At 50.6% G+C, this 26,568-nt stretch overlaps 1 protein-coding gene across 8 annotated transcripts in view; it reads right to left on the bottom strand.

Annotated features, from left to right (window-relative positions):
- aatkb (apoptosis-associated tyrosine kinase b) overlaps window positions 1-26,568 on the bottom strand; it is a 332,408-nt gene that overhangs the window by 34,244 nt on the left and 271,596 nt on the right. For all 8 annotated transcript variants that reach the window (XM_038776388.1, XM_038776389.1, XM_038776391.1 and 5 more), the window contains 4 exons: window positions 16,720-16,807; window positions 8,562-8,695; window positions 5,794-5,878; window positions 115-236 (listed from right to left, as the gene is read on the bottom strand). In XM_038776388.1, the coding sequence (XP_038632316.1) occupies window positions 115-236; window positions 5,794-5,878; window positions 8,562-8,695; window positions 16,720-16,807 (429 nt within the window). The remainder of the gene's footprint in view (window positions 1-114; window positions 237-5,793; window positions 5,879-8,561; window positions 8,696-16,719; window positions 16,808-26,568) is intronic.

Raw genomic sequence — 26,568 nt, 5'->3', positions numbered from 1 at the left:
TATATTCTGTATGGATAGTTTTAAAAATACACCAAAATTATTCCTATTTCTATGTACTGCTCTGTGACCACTGAGTTACTGTTACTGATATTGTCACCCTCACCACTTGCTCACCAGATATTACTGATCTTGGTTTGATCCACCACCAGCAGATTCCCATGGACATCATCGATAAGCTCAGGCGCAATCCAACGCAGTGGAATCCAGAGCTGGTCAGGAGTTACAAAGTAATCTTTCTGCATTGAAAAAAACATTAGAAGGATAGTGTTCATAATCACTCAGCTGCCATAGAATTCCCCCCCCCCTCCCCCCTCCCTGCTCCCCGCCCCCCACACCGACATTTCACAACAGTGGCATTAAATGGGAACATCGGTGGCTTTCGATTCAACCACACTCACAAACTGAGCTCTTTCCTTCGCAGTTTTTGTTCTATCCGCGTTTTGATTGAGAATTCTGAAACCGGGAGACGGTTAGTTAGTTAGGTTGTAATTATGGTCGACATCATCATACCCTGAGGGTAGCCAGAGAAATGTCCGGGGGAACACCTTTCACCTCGAACTTTGCGCATTTTGCGCTTTTTCAGCTCTCAGGAATCAAAGCAATTGGTGATAGGCCAGGAATGTGGAGTTGAGGTGGACAACCTTCCAGGATCTTGTTGGATGGTGGAGCAGCCTTGACGGACATTAGGGCCTACTCCAGTCCTATTTTCTACGATCTTCACTTTAGGAACACTTGCCTTCCTTTCTCACACCTACTTCTTTTTTCTTTGCGGCATTTTATCAGTTTGACCCTTAGCTTTCCCTGGATTATTCTTTTTTATTTTAAAATTTTTTTTAATTTAGGGTACCCAATTTTTTTTTCCCCAATTAAGGGGCACTTTAGCGTGGCCAATCAGCTAACCTGCACATCTTTTGGGTTGTGGGGGTGAAACCCTCGCAGACACGGGGAGAATGTGCAAACTCGGCACGGACAGTGACCCAGGGCCGGGATTCGAACCTGGGACCTCAGTGCCGCAGTCCCAGTGCTAACCACTGCGCCACGTGCCGCCCCCTCCCTGGATTGTTCTTGCAATTCTTCACTCTGATCCCACTCTCTTCCACACAATAATCCGACAGCAAGCCTGTGGAATCTAATTTACTGTACGGTAAGGAACTGAAGTTCTCGCCTCGCTGTGAGACCACCATCGACGAAGAAAGGGCAGGGGTTTGTTTGAATTAGGACACACCAGCCCCGGCAATGGCCCAGGTGGGCCTTTCTCAGGCTTCTTCAATGTCTGACAAGAACCACACCACACAGAGTGACTGATCAGAAATGAATAGTCCCCCCCCCCCCCCCCCCCCCCCCCCCACCACCCCGCTCCTGCCACGGCCAAGCGCTCAGGTAAAGACCCTTCGGGCAGACATATTTTGTAACCTTGTAGCCTGGCGCCAACATGTTATTTGACACTTTTTCAGAATTGTTAAATGGTAAGTGAACCGGTCACGTTGTCCTCCATGAAAACATACCAAGGTAACAATTTTGTGTCGTATTTCTGTGAGACCCTAGCTGTATTCACCAACTAACACTTTGAGGTCCAAACTCTTCTCATGTGTCTCTCCGACCCTCAAAGATACTCAGTCCTGGTCGCCGTATTTTAATTCAACAACTGTAGCCTACCAACTAGAGGTGGGCACTGAAAAAGAACCATCTGACATCACAAAGTGCAGCGTCACACGCTCAGAATATTAATTCCAATCACAGAATCTTTAATGACCATTCGAAATTCTGACCTCACAGACCACGGCATTACAACTCTGCAACGTGCAATTGTTATGGGATATTGTACCTTCAGGAAGCCCCCGCTGTCACCATTGCCAGTGCTGGAAGCCTGAATTAGATCTGTCCTTCATTTACAGTCTTAAGACCAAATCGGACTCGACAACAGTAATGTAAAGTCGGTCCTGCTGTATGGCTCTGAATGCTGGAATGTAGCGAAGACAGACATGGGTAAGGTCAACACCTGGTGGGCCTTTCTCTTAACATCTACTGGCTAAATTTAATTTCCAGTGAGGACCTGTATAAGAAGACCAGTTGCCACAGCATTGCCCTTGAGATCAAGAATGGGATAAGGTGACTTGGACACGTGCTAAGGACGTCCCAAGAGCGAATACTGAACGTTGCTGTAAGAGCGACACCAGCCAGTCCAAAAACAACTTGGCGCTGGGACTGTGGTGACTGAACTGGAAGAGATGGAGCTTACATGGAGTGAGGCACAAACCACATCACCAGACAGGGCCCGATGGAGGAACATTGTTGTATGTCAAGAGACAAGGAGGGTAACTCACTAACTCATTGTCCTTTGTTTGAGGTGCGAGCTATTGACTGAGCATTCCTATGGCCGTTCTTGGCCCTTTTTGGTTAGGCCAGCTGGGTAAGCAGCTGGATTGTGATGCAGAATAGTACCAATGGCACGGCTTCGATCTTTGTGGAGGTCTGTCTCCTTATCTTGCCCCGTGCTTGATATGAAGTGGTGATCATGTTATATACTCAATTCTCTCTCTCTCTCTCTCTCTCTCTCATATAAAATGAGGACAATATTGGTCAGCCTTAGTTGCAGATCTTTTAAAAGGGCGGTTCAATTACGAGTGAAGTCTTTTTTACTCTCTCCTCTTTGTCTTCCCTGAACTTTCATGTGTCTAAATAACATCTTTGAGTCAAAATTATAGGCAGGGGTCCTGCTCCCGTCAGTTACACACCCTTCCACACCAGTCACTCAGGAGGTGGGCAAGGGTGGTCCCAGGTCACTCTTCTTTCACTGTGTTCTCGCTGTTCCTATCACGAGGATGCAGTTTCCAGGTGTAGGGACCTGATAATTATATGCTAACCCATGGCAATGATGTTCCCAATGAAACACGCTACGCGATTTGGCCATCTCGTCAGATTTTATGCTCTCGTCACCAAACCCGGCGACTCAATGGAGCAGGGCAGGTTGCGGGCCTTGATGAAATGGAAGAAACGGGTGACCCCCGGGTGCCAGAGGTCATAGTGGAGAGGCCGGAGTCTGTCCACTTATGCGCTGGCACATGTACCACGACTAATGAGACCACTCACGAACGGGTGTTTGCCTTCCCAGGAAGTCCACCTCTGGGGTCTCGCTCCCAACATGGCTGACAGTTCCTGGACCCGTCCTCCTTCAGACCCATAAGTCGGACCCCTTGGTCGAAAAAGTCAACCTCCTACATGCGAACCAGCAGTACGCCTACGTGACACACCCCGACGGGCGCCAGGATACAGTCTCCCTCCTGGACCTGGTCCCCGCTGGATCCTCACCCATGACCCCTGACCTGACACCGCCCCCCCCCCCCGGTTGCCTCATTCACCCCTGCGCCACTCACCCTCCCTCCAGCGGACCTCACCGCAGCCCCCGCCGCAGTGGGATCCGTCCTCCCACTGGTTCCACTCAGGGGTGCAAGATCAAGCGTGCCCCCTTCCAGTAACCGCTGGCGGATGTACGCAAACTACACGCCCGTAACATAAGTGTCTCGAATTAAATGTTCGGTGTGCTGGACTGCCGAAACTGCCTGGCAGTCACAGTTCCTATCCAGGATGTGCAGGGCCCGCCAGAAATCGTCCAGAGACTCCCCAGGGAGTTGCTGTCTTGTGGCCAGGAGGTGCCTGGCGTATACTTGATTCACTGGCCGACCGTATTGTCCCTTCAGGAGCTCCATCGCTTTGGAGTAAGTGGGCTCATCCCGGATGAGAGGAAAATGTCAGGGCTCACCCGTGAATAAAGGACTTGGAGCTTCTGCGAGTTTGAGGGTTCCTCAGCGGATGTTCGGAGGTAGCTTTCGAAGCATGCTAGCCAGTGGTCAAAGGCAGACGTAGCGTTGGCTGCCTGAGGCCTCAGCTGCAGGCGATCAGGCTTGTTGCAGAGATCCATCATTTAAAAAAAATCTTTGCGCAATAAATTAATGCATTATCAATTACCACAAAGACGAGAGTAGTGGAATAATCGAGGCTTTATTGCACAAGATGTTGTGCCTCCTGTAGCTGGAACCAGAATGGCTGCAGCACCGGTGGGCACACACATTTATACACCGCCTACTGGGCGGAGCCAGCAGGCAGGGATTTACCCATCTACCTCTACTATACAGGCAGTGCCGTAATACATGTAATACAACTAGTGGTGACTGCTACACTGACACTGCTCCCGATTCTGCACCCACATTTCTCCCAATGCTGCTCCCAAAATGCCGACGCTGTTCCCGACACATTGCTCCTGGCGCTGTTCCCGATCCTATTCCCGATGTCGCTCCCTGATGTGACAATCAATTCACTCGGAACACGATTGGAAGTAAACTGTGGTTTTAATAGTCTTACAACTGAGCCTGCCTGCGACCAGAAGAACTGAGGGCAGGCTCACGGCTGCAGCACTTTATACTTCCGGTAGTGGGAGGGGCCATGGGCAGAGCCAAGGGTGGAGCCCTGTACAAGCTCCTCATCTCCCCCTATGGGCAGAGCCGTGCAACGGCTCACAGACAGAGCCCACAAGGACATAATACAATACAATACAATACAGTGTGAATTACAATACAGTATGAATTCACCACACTCCCAATGCTGTTCCCAATGCTGTTCCCACTGCTGCTCCAGATGCTGTTCCCACTGCTATTCACGATGCTGTTCCCGATGCTGCTCCCGATGCTTTTCCCAATCCTGTTCCCATTGCTGCTCCCACAGTCGGGGTAGTCTGTAGCTGGTATCCAGCGGCTCTCTGGGCTTTCAGCAGGGGTATAAGGGCAAAGGGCAGCAGCAGCAAACAGTGAACCGGTTATATTTTTGATGCAAAATGGCAGCATTTATGAAGATTTTGATAACAAGCCCACTCAAAAATGACCACATTTATTAAATTAATTAAACAACCGTGAGATCTGAACTTGTAACAAATAATGAATTGCTGGTGCTGTAGCATACCCGTAGGACTACTTTACTGACCTGAGGAATCATAGCTTGTGACCTTTGGTCGAGCCGCGTCTGAAACCACAATCTCCCTTTCCACTGCTCATCAATGTGCTGCCTCTTTGATGGTATTTTTCTGCTTTAATTTTAACAATCTCTCTGGACTTTTTTCCGGAAGTTCAGCTGTATCATTGCTTGACGGGGGCGGGGTTGCGTGGCCGGCCTCTCCCAAGGATACGTCAATCAGTGGATGGAATAGTGCGGGCAGTGCTCCCAATTATGTGACAGGTCTTAGCTGCACGCGAGAAGGCCTCATAGGTTTATCTTCGAATGGATTTATCTTGAACTGGCAATAGGAAACCAGGAGCTAAACACAATCTCGGAGCTCGCTAACGTTCCCGACACGGAAGCTCAGAAAGTGTTAGTTGGTCACCAGAAAGCATGGGAAAAGTTATACAGCACAGAGCCCAAACGTACATCGGCAGCGGGATTCCCTGTCGGCGGGATCCTCCCCTTCGCCGGAAATGCTTCCCACATCCGCGCGTTTCCTGACGGCATGGGGTGGTCCACAATGGGAAATCCCATTGGCTGGCGGTGGGAACGGAGAATCCCACTCCCCGCACCGGCAAACGGGGCTGGCAGGGCGGGCAATCCCGCCTCTGATTCTTTGGGCGGGATTTTCCGTCTCGTTGCACCCATTTTCCAGTGCGCCGCGCCCCCATCGGCAGAGGGATCATTGGGGTTTCCCACTGTGGGCGCCCCTCGCCGGCGGGAGATCCGCTGCCGTGAGTGCGCTGCAGGCCAAGTGGAGGATGCCGCCGGCGTAGAATCCCACCCAACCCCCATTCGCTTTACCTTGTACTTATTGTGAGAGAGTCCATAGTCTCCAATTTTAACTGTTAGGTCTGCAGACAGCAAGCAGTTTCGCAGGGCCATGTCGCTGAATAAAGGAGAACAACAACCATTACTCTACAACCTTGGTTGCAAACAGGTACAAGTTAGACGCCACGCTATTATAGTCAATTCTCCTCATCTCCTGAAGGCCTTGTTAGGGCAGCAAGCACCCACTTCACCCAAGTGGTCATTAATCGTACAAAATCCAACACGGCTTCACCAATGCAGGCCAGGAATTGAACTAGGGATTCTCCCAATGACTAAGATAAACTTGTTGAAACATTGAGGAGCGCCTCAAACTATATATTATTTTTAAATATTCCAGGCCACGTGATTTTTTTTTTCTTATGTATTTTACTTGGGGAGCCCACTTGATAGGAAAGCCCATAAGTCTAGTGCACTGCTCAAAAAATAAAAATTAAATCCCCACAGTGCAAAAAGAGGCCATTCGACCCATTGAGTCTGCACTGACCCTTTGAATGAGCACCCTACCTAGGCCCAATCCCCCACCCTATCCCTGTATCCCCACCTAACCTGCACCTCTTTGGACTGTGGGAGGAAACCCACGCAGACACGGGGAGAAAGCTCCACACTCACGGTCGAAATCGAACGGCTCTCTGCCGCTGTGAGGCAGCAATGCTAACCACTGTGCCGCCATCGCTGCTGTTCCAACAGCGTGTGATTCGGCCCACTGGAATTGGGAATGTTGCAGCTGGAGGTTAGCTACCTTCCCACAAGAATGGGCGATGGTCAGGCCAGACGGTCAGCCTGGGATGAACCTGTGCACTTCATGGCGACTGTGCTGAAGGACATCACGTGGCAGTGGATAACGACCTGTGCTCCAGCCAAGGTGGTGTGGTGTGGTGGTGGGGGGGGGGGAGGTCAGAATATGGAGTTAGACGGGCTTGCTGCAGTCTATGATGGAGGAGGCGATGAACAATGGGAGCCAAAACACAATGAAATAGATTTTACAGCACAGAAGGAGGCCACTGAGCCCATCTTGTGAGTGCCAGCCCTTTGTTAACGATCCCACTGCCTTTTCCTCTCCCTGCTTCAATACGCTCCTTTGAAAGATGCCATTGCCCGTAGCACATTGAAAACAATCCATCACGAGTAACCATTGCAAAGCAGCGAGTGATCACCCTCCGCAACAAAATCACTGATGCTGGAGTCGCCAGGTTCACTCTGTCAGAATCAGGATATTGTTGCAGGGAATGAACAGCGACGACGGTCTCCGCACGGGGAAGATGTGGGTGGAGCGGGCGGGGGAGGGGAAGAGCGAGGGAAGAGAAAGTGGCTTCAGGCCTGGCCAGGTTACCGCTCGCAGCCGAGATCTCACAACCAGCAGCAGGTACAAAGCAGAAAACAGAGCGGGGGGGGGAAAGGAAGCTTGTAAAAAGAGAGAAAAGTAGTCGTTAGGCTCAAAGTAAAAGAGGGAAAATCAGATTTTGAGAATCATCATCAATTTTTACCTTAAATTTAGGTTGCAAGGAGGAATTCCTTACAGTATGCAGGAGCAATACCATCATGCCAGTGGGTCAGTCAGTTCAACAGGATTATTTCTGACTGAGTCACTTTATAAATGTATCCACATTAAGTTGTGATGTCGAATCATAGAATTTACAGTGCAGAAGGAGGCCATTCGGCCCATCGAGTCTGCACCGGCTCTTGGAAAGAGAACCCCACTTAAGCCCACGCCTCCACCCTATCCCTATAACCCCACCTAACCTTTTTGGTCACTAAGGGCAATTTAGCATGGCCAATCCACCTAACCTGCACATCTTTGGACTGTGGGAGGAAACCGGAGCACCCGGAGGAAACCCACGCACACACTGGGAGAATGTGCAGACTCCTCACAGACTGTGACCCAGCCGGGAATCGAACCTGGGACCCTGGAGTTGTGACGCGACTGTGCTAACCACTGTGCTACCGTGCTGGTACCGAATATTTTCTCGTCCTACCTTCCAAAGCTGTGCTAAAATAGTTTCTTTACTTGCATCCCTCTCAGTTTTGCAAAGTTTAATAAGGACACGGGGAGTCCACACCAAATAAAATAATGAAACATAGGTTTATTTAAAACACGTTATATACACTGCCCGGTAGTCCCCTCCTGGGTTCCTGTTGTGGTCAGGGTCAATGCCATATTTGCCAACCTTTTATACAGAGGTTAACAGAGATCCTCCACCACGAGCAGGTGGTTGACATCAAACCCATGTCATTTGACCAGCCATTCCCAATCATACCACGTTTTCCGGTGTTCCGAAAGGATTGTGAAGAGCACTGGGGTCATAGTGGGGTCTTCAGCTCCACCGGGGGGTGTGGGGGGGGGGGGGGGGGGGGGGGGGGACTATGCTGAAGTTAGGGAAGTTCCCCCCACTGGCACACTGCACTCTGCTGTGACACTTTGCCCCTGTTGCTGTGACGCGGGAGAAACTGCAACAGTGAAAAAACAGCTGATTGATTCTCGAGAGATGCCTTTTAATATTCTACCCACGTTATATGTTCTTTCTTAACACACCGTGGCTGACCCCCCCCCCCCACAGAAGTACAGCCAGGTTGTGCTGAACACTTGCTGGCTTCCATATCATTTCCCAAACCTTAATCAAGAGGTCCACGTATAGAACTATACATAAAAGGCTCCTGACACGCCATTTAAAGCTTAATTTAAATTGACAACACCGAAGGGAGCTGGGAGTATGCAGTGGTGGAGAGTACAGAAAGCCTCCTACCTGTGTATGTAATTATGTTTGTGGAGATACTGCAGACCTGACGTTATCTCGCAGGCCATCCTCTGCAGAGTTGACGTGTCAGCGGCCAATTCAGCAGCTGCATTATGAGTCCTCAAATAACCCTTTAAGTCACCCTTGGAAACAGAGCAGTGAGAAAGCAAACATTAATCCGCAGGTCTGGGATAAACCATTTTGCTGGTCTGTCACACCAACAGCAAATGAACACTGGATATCAGAATGATGCACACAGTAATATCTCTCGATGCTATCCTATTGCCTCTGTGCTTCATTTTCCAGTCACTGGTTATCACAAAGCTTCAAGGTTAATGGTGAGAGAGTGGGGAGGCAGTGGTTTACCGGGGGTGGGGGGGGGGGCTATGAATAGCCCCCCCTGAGAGGTTAAGAATAATTAAACACCCCTTTTCCATCTTCCTTCAGACCAGACCGTCCACAGAAGGCCCTCGGATAAACCCTGCAGCGATGCGCCACCCTGTTGGATAACCACTGTGGAGGGGAGCAACGAAAGTGAAACACCCCCTCAGCCGCCTGCGATTGGGAGCTGAGTTATTGGAAACGTGTGATCGACATGTGGAGACGAAGATCTTCTTCATTAGGCCTTTGCATGCCGCCCACCACTGCCACTTGTCATCTCCAATGCCCCTGCGTTCTCCCAACGTCAGCCAGGTGACAAATTTGCCTCTTCAGGCTCACTTTCTACAAGCCCGGGTGAAACTCCGGGTAAAACTGTGCCAGCCAGATAGGTGTGGGCCAGGAGGTCACATTGGCAATGCGATCACCCATCTCAACCTGGATGAAAGGTTTGCATTTCTGGAGCGTCTTTCTGGTCACCTCATTATAGGAAGGATGTGGAAGCATTGGAAAGGGTGCAAAGGAGATTTACCAGGATGCTGCCTGGATTGGAGGGTAGGTCTGATGAGGAAAGGTTGAGGGAGCTAAGGCTTTTCTCTTTGGAGCGGAGGAGGATGAGAGGCGACTTAATAGAGGTTTATAAGATGATGAGGGGGATAGATAGAGCGGACGTTCAGAGGCTATTTCCTCGGGTGGATGTAGCTGTTACAAGGGGGTATAACTATAAGGTTCAGGGTGGGAGATATAGGAGGGATGTCCGAGGTAGGTTCTTTACTCAGGGAGTGGTTAGGGTGTGGAATGGATTGCCTGCTGTGATAGTGGATTCGGACACTTTAGGAACTTTCAAGCGGTTATTGGATAGGCACATGGAGCACATCAGAGTGAGAGGGAGTGGGATAGCTTGATCTTGATTTTGGACAAAGCCCGGCACAACATCGAGGGCCGAAGGGCCTGTGCTGTACTGTTCTATGTTCACAACCTCAGGATGTCCCAGAGTGCTTTGCAGTCAACGAGGGGTCAGGCGGAACCTTCCTCTCTGAAGTCTAAGTTCTGTTGAGGAAGTGGGAATGATTTACTCTGGGGAGGGGGGGTTGGTTAGGAAGAGTGAACATGTGTGATCTTGCACTGGTCAGTGAATTACTTCTTAATATGAACCTTGCGCGGGGGGGGGGGGGGGGGGGGGAGTGCAGGGGGAGAGGGCAGGAGGTCATTCCCATGGACTCCAAGACCCGGGCACCATATTTAAAGGGAAGCCGGACAGTCCCACTCCCTTTCCTGCTCCGTGTGTCTCCCTCTGGTAGGGAGCTTAATTTGGGGCGAGAGCTTAATTCTAGTCAGGGGGCCTCCTGCTGAGCATGCCTGAGATGCTGATGTGTGCAGAGAGTTTCCTGGCATTGTCCATCGGGAAGCTCAACTCGCCTTTAACCCGCCCTGAAGTCCTGAGGATGGAATTCCTAAAGTCTGTCCCTCCCTCAGGAAAGTTATTCTTGGGCTCAACCCAAAGGTTGCTGCTTGCCGGGCTGGAAGATTCCGCTCATCGTCACTGTTGTGATGTAGGAAATGCAGTTGGGCAATTTGCAGGCAGCAACCTCCCACAACTAGTAACGTGATAAAACCAGATCGTCTGTTTTTTTCTGATGTTAATGGAAGGGTAAATACTGCCCAGGACACCGAGGATAACTCGACTACTCTTATTAGCAGGTCGTGACCGTTGCATGACCTGGAAAGGATCGGTTTAATGTCCAACCCAAAAGATGGCACCTCCAGGAATGCAGCACTCCCTCAGCACTGCACAACTGTAGCCTGGGTTATGAACTGAATGTGCTTTGACCGCATATCCATCAGGCAGTGGTCTGTACGTAACTTCCTAGAGGCCCCTTGGAGGGAGGAGATGGTGGATCCTGTCGGATGGCTCCCTGAGCAGACTGTGGAGGCCATTTTGGCAGAATGCCCCATCGCCAGAACTTTCAAACAAACACCAAGTCCTAGCTTGGCTGGTGCTTAGAAAGTCACTTCCCATCACATCCTTCCTACCTGCCCAGATCTCAGTCCATCGGCATGTTGCCCTCGAGTAGCCTGTGATGGGGAAGAGGCTGTTATCCATCTGCTTGTGGAATGTGCCTTTGCAAAGAAGGCCTGGTGAGAGATGAAGTGGTTTTTGTTGAGGTTCACCCCGAGCAGTTCCGTGACACTGGATTCTGTGCTCTATGGGCTGTTGCCAGGGACTTAAATCACCGAGACAGACATCAACTGTTGCTGGAGGATCGTCAATGGAAGATGCTCTTCAGTCTGCCCGAAATTTGTTGGGCTTCAGTGGAAAAAGTTGTCTCCGATCCAGTGTTGCAGACTGGCACATTCCAAAGTCCAGGACTACGTCCTGAGGGATTCAGTATAGCTTGTGGCAGCCGCTGCAGAGGTGCAATGGGGGAAGGTCGCTGCCAAAGACCTTTCAGCCATAGTGAGCTGAGAGGAGGGGAATTGTATAGAACCCCCTCGGGTTGTGTGGCTCACACTGAATGTATACAGTGAATATAACATGTATCACAATCGTACAGGAGCAGCTCAGAGAGCAACATGATCTATGTAGACAACTTTGAACAATCTGTAAGACCATTTTGAAATGTCTGTAATGCTTATTTGACTGTACAGAAGTACTTCAGAAAGCAACATGGTGTATGTAGAGAACCTTAATATATATATTTTTTAAATTTAGCGTACCCAATTTTTTTTCCATTTAAGGGGCAATTTAGCATGGCCAATCCACCTAGCCTACATGTCTTTAGGTTGTGGGGGTGAAACCCACGCAGACACGGGGAGAATGTGCGAACTCCACACAGACAGTGACCCGGGGTCGGGATCGAGCCTGGGACCTCGGCGCCGTGAGGCAACAGTGCTAACCACTGCGCTGCCCCCAGAGAACCTGAATATTATCACACTTTGTGTGATGGCTGTTTTGAAATGTTTGTAATGTTCTTCCAGATGTTTTACAAATAAAATACATTTTTGCAATAAAAACGAATTGAATGTGCAAACGTCTGACTCAGGCGCAAGAGTTAACCACAGAACCTCAAGAGAGGGATTACGTGAAAAGGGAAGCCTGATTCTAAAGGGAGCGAGAATAACTCATAAAATTCTCCTGTCACCTCTTGCTACTAATTCCAGGAATGGGCAGGTTGTCTTATGAGGATAGGTTGGAGAGGTTAGGTTTGTGTCCACTCGACTTGATCAAAACCTTTAAGATCCTGAGGGGTATTGACAGGGTGGATGTGGAGAGGATGCTTCCTCTTGCTGGAGAATCTGGAACCAGGGGTCACTCTTTGAGAGTCAGGGGCCACTCAGTTAAGACGGAGATGAGGAGAACCTTTTACTCTCTGAGGGCCGTGAGTTTCTTGATTAACAGGGGGGGTGGTGAAAGGTTATCGGGGGGAGGCAGGAATGTGGGGCTGAAGTTACAGTTCAATCAGCCGCGATCTTACTGAACAGCAGTACAGGCTCGAGGGGCCGAGTGGCCTACTCCTGCTCCTAATTGGTATGTTTGTATGTATGTACACATTTACTCTTGAATGTATTATTTCTGCAGTAAAATAGCTTATGGTATTTGCAGGGATTGAAGGTGTCTTGCGATTGTACCAGCCTTGGCTGGGTAGTAACACCCTTGTCACTGAATTAGAAGGTGGTTCAAGCCCCACTCTAAGCTACCACTTCAATGCAATGCGATTAGAATGCTACGTTGTCAGAGGTGTTGCCTGCTGTGTGAGATGTTAAACCGAAGCCCTGGCTCGTTGAAGTTCCCATGGCACTATTGGAAGAAGATCGGGGAAGTTCACCTGATATCTTGGGCAACGTTTACCCCTCAGTCCACAACACTGAAGGAGCCCCGGCTATTTGCTGAATGTAAACAATCTCTGACTCAGGTCTACTGGCCATGCTAAGTTGCCCATTAGTGTCCAAAGATGTGCAGGTTAGCTGGGGTTACGGGGATAGGGTAGGGGAATGGGCCTAGGTGGAGTGTTCTCTCGAAGGGTCAGCACCAACTCGATGGGCCGAATGGCTTCCTTCTGCACTGGTGGGACTCTATGGATTCTACGTCGCTCACAACACAACAGTGAGTACAATTTGAAGTCCTTCTTTGGCCACAATATATGCTTTGGGATTCCTTGAGTTCATTGAAGAGGCTGAATAAATGCACGCCCTTTCTTTCTGACATTATTTGCCACTATCACTATCCTGTGGTACAGCTGGAACAAAAGCTGAATATATAAACTGTATTCAGAAAAAATACCATTAAAGCAAAATAAATTGTGCACGTTTCATACATTGTGTAAAATATACTCAATTCAAAATTAATTTGTGTTTTCATGGCCATACATGAGTAATCTATCATCATCTTGTCTGGGCAAGGCCATAACAGGCAGTAGCAGACAAGTAGCATTAAATACATGTTACAGTCTCTAATGAAATTCATAGCTGAGTTCAATGGAACTCAATCGATTGTCTATTATGATAAGAGCTCTCACTGACAGATTATAAATCAATTTATGTATAAACATTTTTTTTCGTAGTGCTCAGCTTTTCTACCTATTTACCTGATGGCTTTTGGTACTTTATGTTGGCGACTTCCAGTGCTTAACACACCAAAATAACTTTTGATCTTTTTTTTTATTTGGAGCTGTAATGACAAAATCAAACCACCAGGAGGCATCGTAGATCCAGGTTAATGTCTATGTCCCAATCATCCTGCGGCGTGCATTTTAAAACATCACAACTGCTTTGACTGTTTTCATTTAACAAGCTATTTGAATTTTGGACTTCATCAAACTAAGCCGGTTGAATTGACTGGAAGCAGTCAGCCCGCTCGACAGGTTAGAAGTTTAAGCACATTAAGATTGAAGAACTGTAGACTTGGCTGAAATGCACACTGGCTAAGATATATAGATATAGAATTTACAGTGCAGAAGGAGGCCATTTGGCCCATTGAGTCTGCACCAGCCCTTGGAAAGAGCGCCCTACCCAAGCCCACACCCCCACCCTATCCCCATAACCCAGTAACCCCACCCAACACTAAAGGCAATTTTGGACTAAGGGCAATTTAGCATGGCCCATCCACCTAACCTGCACATCTTTGGACTGTGGGAGGAAACCGGAGCACCCGGAGGAAACCCACGCAGACACGGGGAGAACGTGCAGACTCCGCGCAGACAGTGACCCAAGCCGGGAATCGAACCTGGGACCCTGGAGCTGTGAAGCAATTGTGCTAACCACTGTGCCACCGTGCTGCCACCCGATTTTGGTTGTTATTCCCCTCCACGGGAATCGGGTATCCCCAGTAAATGCCTTTCAGACATCTCTGTGCTATCCTTAAAAACTTTACCTTAAAAAAAAGCCATTGCCAGGAAGCACCTTGGTCACAAGCTCACACTCCCCAGAGTCATGATGCTGGATATTTCCTCCACTGTGTCACAGCTAAGTGGAAGCTTATGTTGCAGGATGCAATATTTTCCTGAAGCCCCTTTCCCGGGGACCTAAAATACGTGTGCTCCACTGGCAAAGACTAAAACCACAAAAAGAATAGGGGGAAGTTGATAACAGATCAAGACTGGTGTTTCCTCAATCCAACTTGCTGCATTGGTGTTGAATAGATCCTAGTCGTCTCGTCTTTGACGGGTCAATGTGCACAAACTGTGCGTGTCAAAGTGCTGTGGTAATGAGGTTGTCACTTAACAAGCTAATGCTGCCTTGGTAAGGAGAGAAAGGAAGCTTTACACAACACATGTTAAACGTCTCTCCTATCCTCTTTTTAGCCCCGTTGGGGTTTCCCGGGAATGTTGACAATTCACAATGGCAGCTGTTTGCTATTCTGTCCTCAGGCTTTGCTCGCTCGAATACTGGTCTTGTGACGATGCCCTGTGATTTGTTGACATGCCCCTCAAGAAGCTGACAACTATTTTAAGCCATCAGTACCCATTCTGGCTGATAGAAAGTGTTTTGATTGGGGGAAGCTCAAGCCAGCCTTGCACTGTACAGGTCTCAGGATGAACATAGAAAATACGGGCAATTTAGCATGGCCAATCCACCTAACCCGCACATCTTTGGACTGTGGGAGGAAACCGGAGCACCCACCATGCTACCGTGCTGCCCATGTGTGGTGTACATTCAGAATGGTGCATATTCAGACTTGACCAGCAAGTTCACGGACGCCGCGTGCAATCCCTCCCTTTTTACTGTAGAATGGAATTCTCCACCACCGATTCCTTTCAGAGCAGAAGGAGGCCATTCGGCCCATCGAGTCCAATCTGACAATTGAAACAGCGCCCCACCGAGGCCCCACCCCCCCTATCCCCACTTAACCTGCACATCTTCAGACACTGAGGGGCAATTTAACATGGCCAATCCACCTAACCTGCACACCTTTGGATTGTGGAAGGAAACCGGAACACCCGGAGGAAACCCACGCACACACGGGGAGGAACTCCACACAGTCACCCAAGGTTGGAATTGAACCCGGGTCACTGGTGCTACGAGGGCTCACCACCCTGCCACCCTGCCGCCATGCTGCCTTAAAGAACTGGCCCGGGTTTTGAACCCGGGACCTCTCACAGACTGGACTCTCCGATTAAAACACCCGAAGTGAGAATCATACCCCAGACCAATGAGCCTCCGCCGCCCACGGTACATCCTGAGTAAGGGACAGCATTAGTGATAAGGAATGCGAAAGATCTCCTCCTCTTCAAGGTTTATTTGGACAAGGGTATCATTTCTTGGTGCTACATACTATAAATCGCCATCTCGCTAAAGCACAAACAGATGATAATATTGCAACACAGAATCCCCATTCTCCTGTTTTTTTCAGTCTAAGGTGAGATCAAGGTCAATACTTCTCCACCGAGAAATATCTTCCGACGTGGTTTTCACCTTTTATTTTGATACTCTTCCATAGAATTCTGTGTGTCCAATTCCGATGGTACAGAGTAGACAGGGAGACTGGAATGAGGTAGGATACGGGAATCTCCTTGGAATGGTTGGCCTCGTCATCATTTTGGATACCGATGGCCACACAGACTATAACCCCGATGGGAACCAGGGCATGGAAGCCAATCATTGTTCTAACTGGCCAACAGTGCTGAGGATTGCCTCAGCCCAGAGGTAATGGTTACAGCCAACATTAAGTGTAATAATCTAATTCTGATTCTATGCTGGGGGGTACGGGTCCAAGATGTAACCAGGCAGGCTTTGTTAACAATCTGATCTTATGCTGTGTGTGAGAAAAACTAATGGAGCAAAAGCAATCCCAATAGTCCAGAAATGCTCTTGCAATCTGAAAGTTGTTATAACAAGGGCCTGTGTGTGAAGAGAGAAACATCTATTTCATATTTTAAAATCTTGCGTTGGGGCAACTTGCCAATCTTAACATGAAAGTTGCCATTGTCGCTTTCTCCCTTTGATGGGGAGAGCTGACTGGTGGTGATTTAACCTGAGGATCACCACACCTCAGGTGAGGGGCAAGAATGAGAAGGCGGGATCTTCAGTAATAACCTCGGCCGGTATGGGAATCGAACCTGCCCTGCTGGCCTCGCCCCACATCGCGAGCTAGCCGTCCAGCCAACTGAGCTAACCCATGCGACGGTTCACGTCCACTTTGTTTCCGTGAAAGGGCAACTGCACACAGAGGCGCTGAGGGATCAGTCAACCACTGTTGCCTTGCAAGTTCAGGATGCAGGATCAGGCTGAGGCTCTGGTGAAATACTCTATCCTCTCTGGTAAGAAACATGCAGAAATTGTGCGTACTCACCAGCTGACAGAACTCCATGACCAGGAGGTAAGGTGTCACCTCAGTGAACTGGGCTAGGCACTGAAGCAGATTGGGATGCTGGAGGCTCCTGTGGAAAAAGAAATAGGACGATGAAAGTTTAGTAAGTGGATTATTAAAGTGCTTCTGGCGATTACTGTTCGGATGCTGAATCTTCCCTGGCTTTCAGACACTGCACTCCAACTGATGCATCTGGCATGCTTAATCCTCTGCGTGTAACGAAGAATCACCAAATGGCATCATGAAGATTGACGCTACAGTCGCTCCACGAATCGATAGATTAACAGCATGCCTGAAACTTAACAAAGGTATTGGGGTAACAATTCAAAAGTGACGGAGAAAGAGCTGGATACAAAAACAGAGGGCGACATTCTCTGCCTCCCGGTAGCGGAGTTGCTGGTGAGGTGGAGCATCCCGCACTAGCGAAGAAAACGGGATCGGCATCCGGCCTCCCACTGAATTCATGCCAGAGGGACGATGCAAATGGGTCGTTAAGACTTAACGAGCTGGGCACCGTATTCTCCAGGCCTTATGGGCGTGAGTTACTACTGTTACTGACAAGCATGGCCCTGATTTGGTGGCTGGCGGACCAGACAATCCGCCCATTAACCTCCCCGTTCTCTCAACCGATGCTGACCAATCTGCTGAGCGCTCCCAACATTTAATTCATTTCACAAATCAGATCGATGGATTATTAACCGATGCTTTAATCTGGACAATCAATCACTCAATTTTTAAAAATTAATTTATGGGAATGTGAGTGTGGGAATAGGCTAGTTGCCCATTCTTAATTGCCCCCGAGGAGGTGGTGGTGAGCCACCTTCTTGATCCGCTGCAGTCCATGTGATGTAGGTACACCCACAGTGCTGTTAGGGAGGGAGTTTGAGGATTATGACCCAGTGACAGTGAAGGAATGGATGGCGATATCTTTCCAAGGCAGGATGTTGCGTGAAGGGGAACTTGCAGGTGGTGGTGTTCCCATGTATCTGCCGACCTTGTCCTTCTAGATGGTAGTGGCTGTGGGTTTGGAAGGTGCTGCCTAAGGAACCTTGGTGAGTTGCCACAGTGCATCTTGTAGATGGTACACACTGTGTGGCAGTGCAGGAGGGAGTGAATATTTAAGGTGGTGCCACCGATTAAGGGAGATTCTTTGTCCTAGATTATGTTGAGTTTCTTCAGTGTTGTTGGAGTTGCATTCATCCAAACAAGTGAGGTATTCCATCACAGTCCTGACTTGTGCCTTGTAGATGATGGACAGATTTTGGAGAATCACAAATGAATTAATAATAATAATCTTTATTATTGTCACAAGTAGGCTTACATTAACACTGCAATGAAGTTACTGTGAAAATCCCCGAGTCGCCACATTCCGCCGCCTGTTCAGGTACACGGAGGGAGAATTCAGATTGTCCAATTCACCTAACAGCACGTCTTTTGGGATTTGTGGGAGGAAACCGGAGCACCCGGAGGAAACCCACGCAGACATGGGGAGGACGTGCAGACTCCGCACAGACAGTGCCCTAAGCCAGAAATCGAACCTGGGACCCTAGCGCTGTGAAGCAACAGTGCGAACCACTGTGCTACCGTGCCGCCCTGCAGAATTCGCAGCTTTTGACCTGCTTTATCAGCCATAGTATTTATGTGCTTGGCATAGTTAACTTCTGGTCAATGGCGGCCACCAGAGTGATGATAGTGGAGATGTTGATAATGGTAATGCTGTTGAATATTAATAGGTACAAGTGTTATGAAGTATCATTGGGCATCACTGGGCCATGGCATACCCATGGTTACGGTGACGTGAGCAACATGTGGGACCAGTTGTACCTGTATTGTGGCAGTGGTGTTCCTCTAACCTGGGAGCCTGTGGATCAGGATGGTCACACTGATGTCACCTGGTTGGCACAGTACGGTTGCCCCTGCTCTGGGAATTAATCTTGCCCTTGCAATGGGGAGTGGCAAAGCAAGTTCTGGGCTTGCCAGTGACACCCACATCCTGGGCGGGATTATCTAATCCCGCGGCAGAGTGTCCACGCCGTCATAAACACCATCGCGTTTTACGACAGCGTGAATTGGCTGGTGTCAGGACTAATTCTGGCCACTCCAGGGGCCAGCACGGCGCTGGAGCGGTTCGTGCCGCTCCAGCTGCCGATCCCGGCATGAACTGTGCGCCGCAGGATCTGCGCATGCGCAGCGGCCTCCTTCAAAGCGCCGGCCCCAACGCAACACGGCGCAGGGCTACAGGGGCCGGCACATAGGAAAGGAGGCCCCCAGCCAGAGAGGCCGGCCCGCCAATCGGTGGGCCCCGATCACCGGCCAGGCCACATCGGAGGCCCCCCCCAGGGTTGGACCCCCCCCCCCCCCCCCCCCCGCTGCAGGCCGCCACCCGGCCCTTCAACGCCGTGGTCCCGCCGACTGAGAGCAGGTGTGGACAGCGCAGGTGGGACTCATTTTTTCTTAACGGCCGCTCGGCCCATCCGGGCTGGAGAATTGTGTGTGGGGGGGGGGCCGCGTAGACCGGCACCGTGCCAACCACGCCGGCGTCAATGGCGCCGATTCTCTGATCTGCGGGGAATGGCGTGCCGGTTGTGGGGATTCTCCGGCCTGGCCCAGGGCTGGGAGAATCCCGCCCCCTGTGAACGAATCAAAAATGTGACAGCCAATTAGAATTTTAGGGCCTGGATTGTTTTAAGTGGGCAGTCAAGGGGGTCAGCTGACCTGACTATCTGTCCCTGTTCCACGGCTAAGCTCGCAGTGGGGTGGCTGTGGAGAGCGAGCAAGCGGTGCCCAGTGACATGCTTGTGGCCTTATTCAACTGCTGGGCGCTGTGGCAGCTGGGGTGCATTGTCAATCCCCGGAATAATATTTTGATTCATTTCGTTAGGTTCCCTTCAACATTTTGATTTTTGTTTCAGTGCCCCACTGAGGGTGGTTACACCCTTATCAGTTTAATTTATTGATTTCTGTTTTTTATCAAAAGTGCGTATCAATAAGGGGCAGCTGGGACACTGGGCAGAGTGGGAGGGGAGCTGTGAGACTCAACAAGTCAACAAACTCTCTCAATAAAGAAAAGCTCCGTGATTTGATTTTGGCTTCATCAATCAGGCTCGGATCCTACGAACAAGGAATCTCTTCAGGTATCAGGAACTTAACTATTTTTTTTAAATATTCTGCCCCATTCCTTTCCCTCAGCAAATTCTGTCTGAATTTCCGTTTACTTCAGTGGTCTTATCTTGAGCCCATATTTCCCACTTGTGGAATTCAGTGTGCGGCAGAAAACTGGGGTGGCATTCTCCGACCCCCCGGGGGGTCAGAGAATCGCCCGGGGCCAGCGTCAATCCTGCCCCTGCCGTGTCCCGAATTCTCTGCCCGACAAGCCTCTCCCGCTGGCGGGAATCAAAACACCTACCGGACCGACGGGATTGGTGGCACGGGTGGGTGCCAGGGTCCTTGGGGGGGGGGGGGGGGGGGGGCGATCTGACCCCGGGGGGGTGCCCCCACGGTGGCCTGGCCCGCGATCAGGGCCCACCGATCGGTGGGCGGGCCTGTGCCATGGGGGAAGCTCACCCCCCAGCGAACAGATGGAGAATTCGGCCTATAATTTAAAGGTACTTAACTGGACGTAATGCAAAAGAGAATATAAATAGAGGCTGGCTAGGACACTGGACGTTCTTTCTTTATTAGCACCCAGCAGGGTCTTCAATACGCATTCCTCCCCAGGGCTCAGGTCGAGAGGGCATGATGAGTGATGTATTAACAAGTCCTTCAGCCATTATGCAATGGCAATGCACCAGGAACGCCAATTTAACGTCACCTTGACCCAAAGAGATCAGCTCAATGTTAGCTCCATTCAGTAATAATTCCAAACCATTTCTTGCAATAATACCTCCTGTTTGACGCTGGGATTTATTGCCATTCGTTACAATCAGACTGACGTTTTTTTTACAAGTCTGCAATTTAATTTGTGAGCATGTGCCTGTTGCCCTTCTGAGCGACCAACTCCAAAAATGTCAACATGTTTTTGGGCAATATGCTAATGTAGTACCAGGAGCAGTGAGCGCAGCATAGCAGTCCTTTTAGCAACTTGCTATATATTATTTTTAAAAAGAAAAGCCTCTTTCAGTTCTATCTGTTTTATTCATCACAGGATAATCATTTTATTTCTCGGACACTCAATGATTTTCTTGAGTTTGTATCTGACTCTTGGCCTCTCTCTCTGGCTCCGGCCCTACTCATTTTCATTTTGATCAACTTTACAAAGTGACTTCCTCTATCTTCTTTCATTCAGCTCTGATTATTAACCTCCAGCCGAGACCTTAACCTCTTTCCACTGATCCACACAGACTTGGCTGTATCCTTGCAGCATTTCACAGTTGTCTTTCACATTTCCCGTATAAACCGGGTCTTTTTAACCTTTCTCCGCCATCCGTTCCTTTGTCTGTTGCTGCTTAACCTTCATTGTTGTGGCTGTGATATTTGCAGTTTGTTTTATTGGCTCATTTTCATTCCTCTCTCTTTCTCTCTCTCTCTCTCTCTCTCACATCACTGCTTCCCGCTCGCACTCTGCTGCTCGCCTCTACATTGATCCCAAGGAGTTATCTTGCAAATTCGTCAGCTCTGCCAGACAGAAAATTGCTGAGCGCATGCTGCTGCCTGTGAGCTGGAAGGAGCTCCAAATGGCTGCAATCTCACTTGCCAAACAGTCATGACGTGTCCCGGGCAATGAAGTAGCTGCACGTTGGTATGCCACGTGCAGTGCTCAGCGCTGCCTTAGCTCAACAGGGGCTGTGAGCTGCTTCATAATGCATCCTAGAACGAGAGAGTCAGAGAATGTGACAACACAGAACGAGGCCACCCGGCCCCTCGTGCCTGTGACGGCCCTTTGTCTGAGCTGTCCAAGACATCCACCTCCATCTTACATCATGCCCTTTCCCCAGAGCCCAGATATTTCCCCCCCCCCCTCAAGATGAATTTTATGGGGAGGCGTTGTCCTTCGCCCCGTTTCCCCAGGGTCGAAAATGGGTTGGCACCGTGCCGACTTTAAAATGGACTTTCCTGCAGCGATTACGCACTGTGGGGTGGTCTTACCCAAGCGAGAGGGGACTTCCGACCCCTCTGACATCCCACCCTCAAGAGAGGCTGGCCCATCAGATTGGCTGGCAGCTGAGTGGTCCCAGCCGCTCCGGGGCACAGGTGTGACCGTTGCTGGGGATACGTGGAGTCCCCAGAGGAAGGAAGGGGGGGGGGGGGATTCCAGAATTCAAGGTAAACCCAGGGATTTTGGTCGGGAGGGGTTTAGGACCCTAGCGAAGTGGGGGAGGGGTGGGTTGGGGGTGAGGTGGTCCTGTATCAGAGGCCGGCGAGGGAAGGCACAAATTGGAGTTGCCCGCTGGAGGATGTCCTCCCTTCCTTTTCGCCCGAGCTGTTAAATCTGACCACCTTCCTTCCACTTTCCCCACACAACTAATATCAGGATGGGGGCGAAGGAGGAACGAGGCCTTTGGGTGGAGTTTAATTGGCAACCTCAGGGTCTCAATAGGCCTAAGGGTGGGTGGGCTGCCCAACGCCTTATCCACCCCCCTGTAACATGAGGGGGGGGGGGAGGCAAAGGGGGTGCAGCTCGGGGTGGCCAGGGAGACAGTGGAATGGTCAGCTGCTTTATTTTAGATTGTCTCCCGTCGCAAAATTCTCTTTTAAAAGTTCCTGTTGAATCTGCTGCCAACAGCGTTCAATCCAAATCACAACAAATCTCTGCCTGAAAAAGGCGTTTTCTCATTCGGTAGTTTTGCCAACCGCTTTAAATGTGACTTCTAGTTACTGAAATAGTTTCTAGCTAATTACTCTATCAAAACTGCCGATGATTCTGAACAATTCTAACAAATCTCCTCTTCACCTTCCCCACGAAATACACCACTTTCTCCACTTGACCGATGTTCCTCCCTCCGCCTCGGCACCATTTTAGTACATTTCCTCTGCGCCCTCTCCAAGGCCTTGACGTCCTTCGCAAGAGTGCGGTGCCCAGGAATGAACGTAACACTCCAGTTGGGGCCTATCCAGTGATTTTTAAATGTTTGGCAAATATCTGTTTCTCTTGGCGAAGAATGGAAAGTGCAATGGGACAGGAAGGAAGCCATTTCCCTCACTGACCCAGTGCACTCGCACGTTGGCTGTCCTGCCCTATAGGGAGAATTAAACAACGTCCACTGCTGAATTAACACTGGCAACCGGCTCCTGGCTTCCCAAACCAGAACATACGGACACAAGCCAACTTACATTGATGACTCAATGGGTTTAAACAGTGTCTGTTTGAGCTATAGGGACGTAGGGACGCAGGAACAAGGCCTTGCAGCCCTGAAAGTCTGTTCCATCATTAAATTAAATCACAGCTCATCTGTAAGTATACATGTATCAAGGAAGCTCGCACACTCTGTAACTTGGTTATGTGCTGGGGTTGGTTGGAGATGCTACAATTGACCTTGTGATACCTGGAAGGAGGTAAGAATAAGCCTGCCTGCCATTGGTGATCGCCCTTCATTGACAGCCACCCACTGTGGACAATGAGAAAGGATTATCCTTCTCCCAGCAATAAATGGTGTCACGAAGACATTACAGCAAATAAATCCACTGGCTAGAAACCTGAATGAAATTATTAAAGACAGAGGGCACGATCTAACCAAACTGCAACAGAGTGCGTTTAGCCGGGCGTTTCCCGGCGTTGTGAGCATCGAGAAACCCCACGCTATCAAACGGAACTCTGTTCCCATTTGGGTAGATTTGGGGCCTCAGCCCAACACCCCATCGAGGCCGCGTTTCGTCCTATTTCCTGTACTGAGGGGCTCCGCTCGCCGGTACCCCTCAACGCAGGAAGGGATCAGGACTACATTTTTAAAATGGCGCCCCGAACTCACTCCCCCCCCCCCCCCACCCCCACCCCCACCGACGCGACCCCTGCACCCCCCAACTCACCTGTAAGGCAGGCCTCGGGCCTCCTTCCACCTCACCTCACAGATGCAGGGCAAACCCAGGACTGATCCCGGGCACGGGAAAATGCCACTCTGCCTGGAGGGCAAGCACCTGTGGGCCTCCGATCCCCTGAGAGACCTCTACAAGTTCCATTCCATCTGGTCCCCGTTTGTGGAGACCAGTCTGAGAGTGAGAAACGTGGGTCAGAAACTGTGTTGAACAAAGGGAATTACAATGAAACATGGAGAGAATGAGCTAATTATTTAAATGGAGAAAAACTGCAGAAAGCTGCGACACAAAGTGGGGGGGGGGGGGGGGGGCTTGTGCAGGGAACACAGGAAGCGAGCGCACAGGTGCAGCAGGTAATCAGGAAGGCTAATGGAATTTTGGCCCGTGTTTCAAGGGGGTTGGAGTACAAGAGTCGGGAAGTCTTGCTGCAGCTGTGCATGGTACTGGTCAGACCACATCTGGAGTACTGGGAGCAGTTTTGGCTCCCTTATTTAGGAAAGGTATTGGGAGCAATTCTCCGCCTCGCAACACTGATAGCGAAGTTCCTGGTGAGGCGGAGAATCCAGTGTCGCGGAGACAATGCGCCCCCCCCCCTTGCTGTTGGCATTGGGATCAAGGCATTGGCATCTGAGTACCAGCAGGGAGATGCATGTGGGCCATACTGGCTCCGGGCCTGTGTGATTCTCCAGTCCTCTGGGCCGGGAACCAGGTGGCCAGAATTATTACAGGAATGGACAAGTCTCGTGGACGCACCTCGTGGATGAACAAAGCCCATCAGAGGGCCAGCCTCCCCCCCACCCCCCGCCCCCCCCCCCTCCCAAGACAATACAAGATTAGCCTATTCCATTCCCCCCAAACAGACACCTAGATAAAGAGACCCCCCCTCAGAGACCCCCTAAATCAGACTCCACAGGCCCCCAGAAAAGAGACCTCTGACAGGAAGCCCACCCCCCGCAGAAAGAAAATCCCCATCAGGAAGACCCTCAGTAGAGAGACCCCTGTCAGGAAGCTAGAGAGCAGTCCAGACAGAGGCAGTGGAAGAAATTACTGTTGTAACACTCACCTGGGCAATACACCTGTAGGCTCAGACACAGGAAGCAGCACCTATCCATTCCTGGAAAGAGAAACCAGTCAGCTGTGTTTAAACCCCTCAGATCCTTGAGCTGCAAACCATTCATTCATTTCCCTTACTAAGCTGTGATTGACAGCTTCCCAACACACAGACACACACACAGCTGTCAGCTTTGCTTCATTCATCTTCCTTCACGGTTGATACCTCTGAAGAGCTCCAACTGCTCGAAACATCAACCGCTTGAAACAGAGCTAAGTGCTTTACAATCACCTCCTTTCACAGTTGAGCGACTTTGAAGTGGTCAGCTGGAAATTGACAGCACTTAACTCTATTTGATGTAGTTGATGTTTATAAACATTGCAGTGTCCCAGGACAAAGGCTCGTGCATGCTGTCTGGATACTGGGTGCAGACGTGCACAATGTGCAGTTGGTGGGGGTACGCCAACTTTCCATTCAGGGAGTGGAATCCTTCTGATTGATGATGGTACACCCACATGCACAGTGCCCGTAGGGGGACATGCATCCCATCGGTCAAGCCCTGGTCCTGGGGCATGCCAGCAATGGCGGCAAATCCCGCTGGCTCAGCAACCTAGTGGGCAAGGTCCATGTTGAAGGTGATATATTGTGCCATCTGAACATAATAGGCATCCGTTACGATGCGGTACACCTGTGCACAGAGCTCTGGGAGATTCCATTCAGGTCCCCGCTTGGTGCCTGGCACGGCATAAAGATTCAGGGCGATCGTCACCGTGACGTTCACCGGGAGCGAGTGTCCTCCCCCATACCCCCACGGTGCCAGGTGTGCCATGATCCAGCACAGATGTCGCTCAGCCCCATTCGTCGTCGACACGCTCGGTCTGGCTGGTCCTCGTACGACAGGCGTTGCCGGTACATACGAGCGCTAATGCGACGCCTCCGCCCCAATTCCACCTCGGCCTATTGGGTAGCCGGTTCTCCAGCCTCACCAGCAGGCTCCTGCTCCTCTGGGGCATGCTCTGTTGCTGCGGGGGCCTCCCAAGCAGCTCCTGCTAATGTAGCCTCAGTGCAACTGGCAGGGTTGTGGCAGCCAGGCAGATGCCAACCACACCCGGCTGTACTCCGTAATCAATTTTCTGCAGGGGTTAAAGGGCAGAGATGTTAGCATGGTGTGTGCTTCCTCCCGACACTCTGTCTTCCGCACCGCACCCCTGCCCGCCCTAGTGCCAGTTACCAGGGGGCCTCCAGCCCTGCCACCCGTCCCTGCCAGCGTTATGTTTTGCGGCCCCTGTCCTGTGCCCCCCTGTGGGGTCTACTGAGGGTGCCCTCCTTGGTTGGGCTGTGTGATACCCTGCCAGCAGCGTGGCACCGGGTTCCGGGGAGGTACCGTGTGCCACCGACCAGTGCCATGCCTGGTGGCTGGGCCCATGTACAGGGTTGGGCGAGCGCCCGTTGGGATCATAGCTGCGCTGTGCCGTGGGTGCTCTGTATGACGCACTGGTTGTGTCTACCTGTCCTGAAGAAGGATGGATGTGAACAGGTGTGCAGTAGACAGGCGGGGCTTGGTGACGGCAGGTGATACTGTGTGGTGGGTTAGCTGATAGTGCCATTGGTGGGACAGAGTGCCGCAGTGGGTGGCAAGGGCCACGATGCATGCATCTGCTCTTCGGGGTGTGGTCTGCACCCCCCCCTCCCCCCCGGAGCTGCGCCTCGGATGGGTGCGCTGAGGGGTGCCAGTTCCCGGTGGGCCACTGGCAGTGTTGGACCACGTCCATTTCGCTGGTTGGTCCGCTGGGGTCTGGGGGTTCCTGGGG

The sequence above is a fragment of the Scyliorhinus canicula genome, chromosome 18, assembly GCF_902713615.1.
Source record: "Scyliorhinus canicula chromosome 18, sScyCan1.1, whole genome shotgun sequence".
Taxonomy (NCBI): domain Eukaryota; kingdom Metazoa; phylum Chordata; class Chondrichthyes; order Carcharhiniformes; family Scyliorhinidae; genus Scyliorhinus; species Scyliorhinus canicula.
This window is presented reverse-complemented; position numbering and strand designations above follow the sequence as displayed.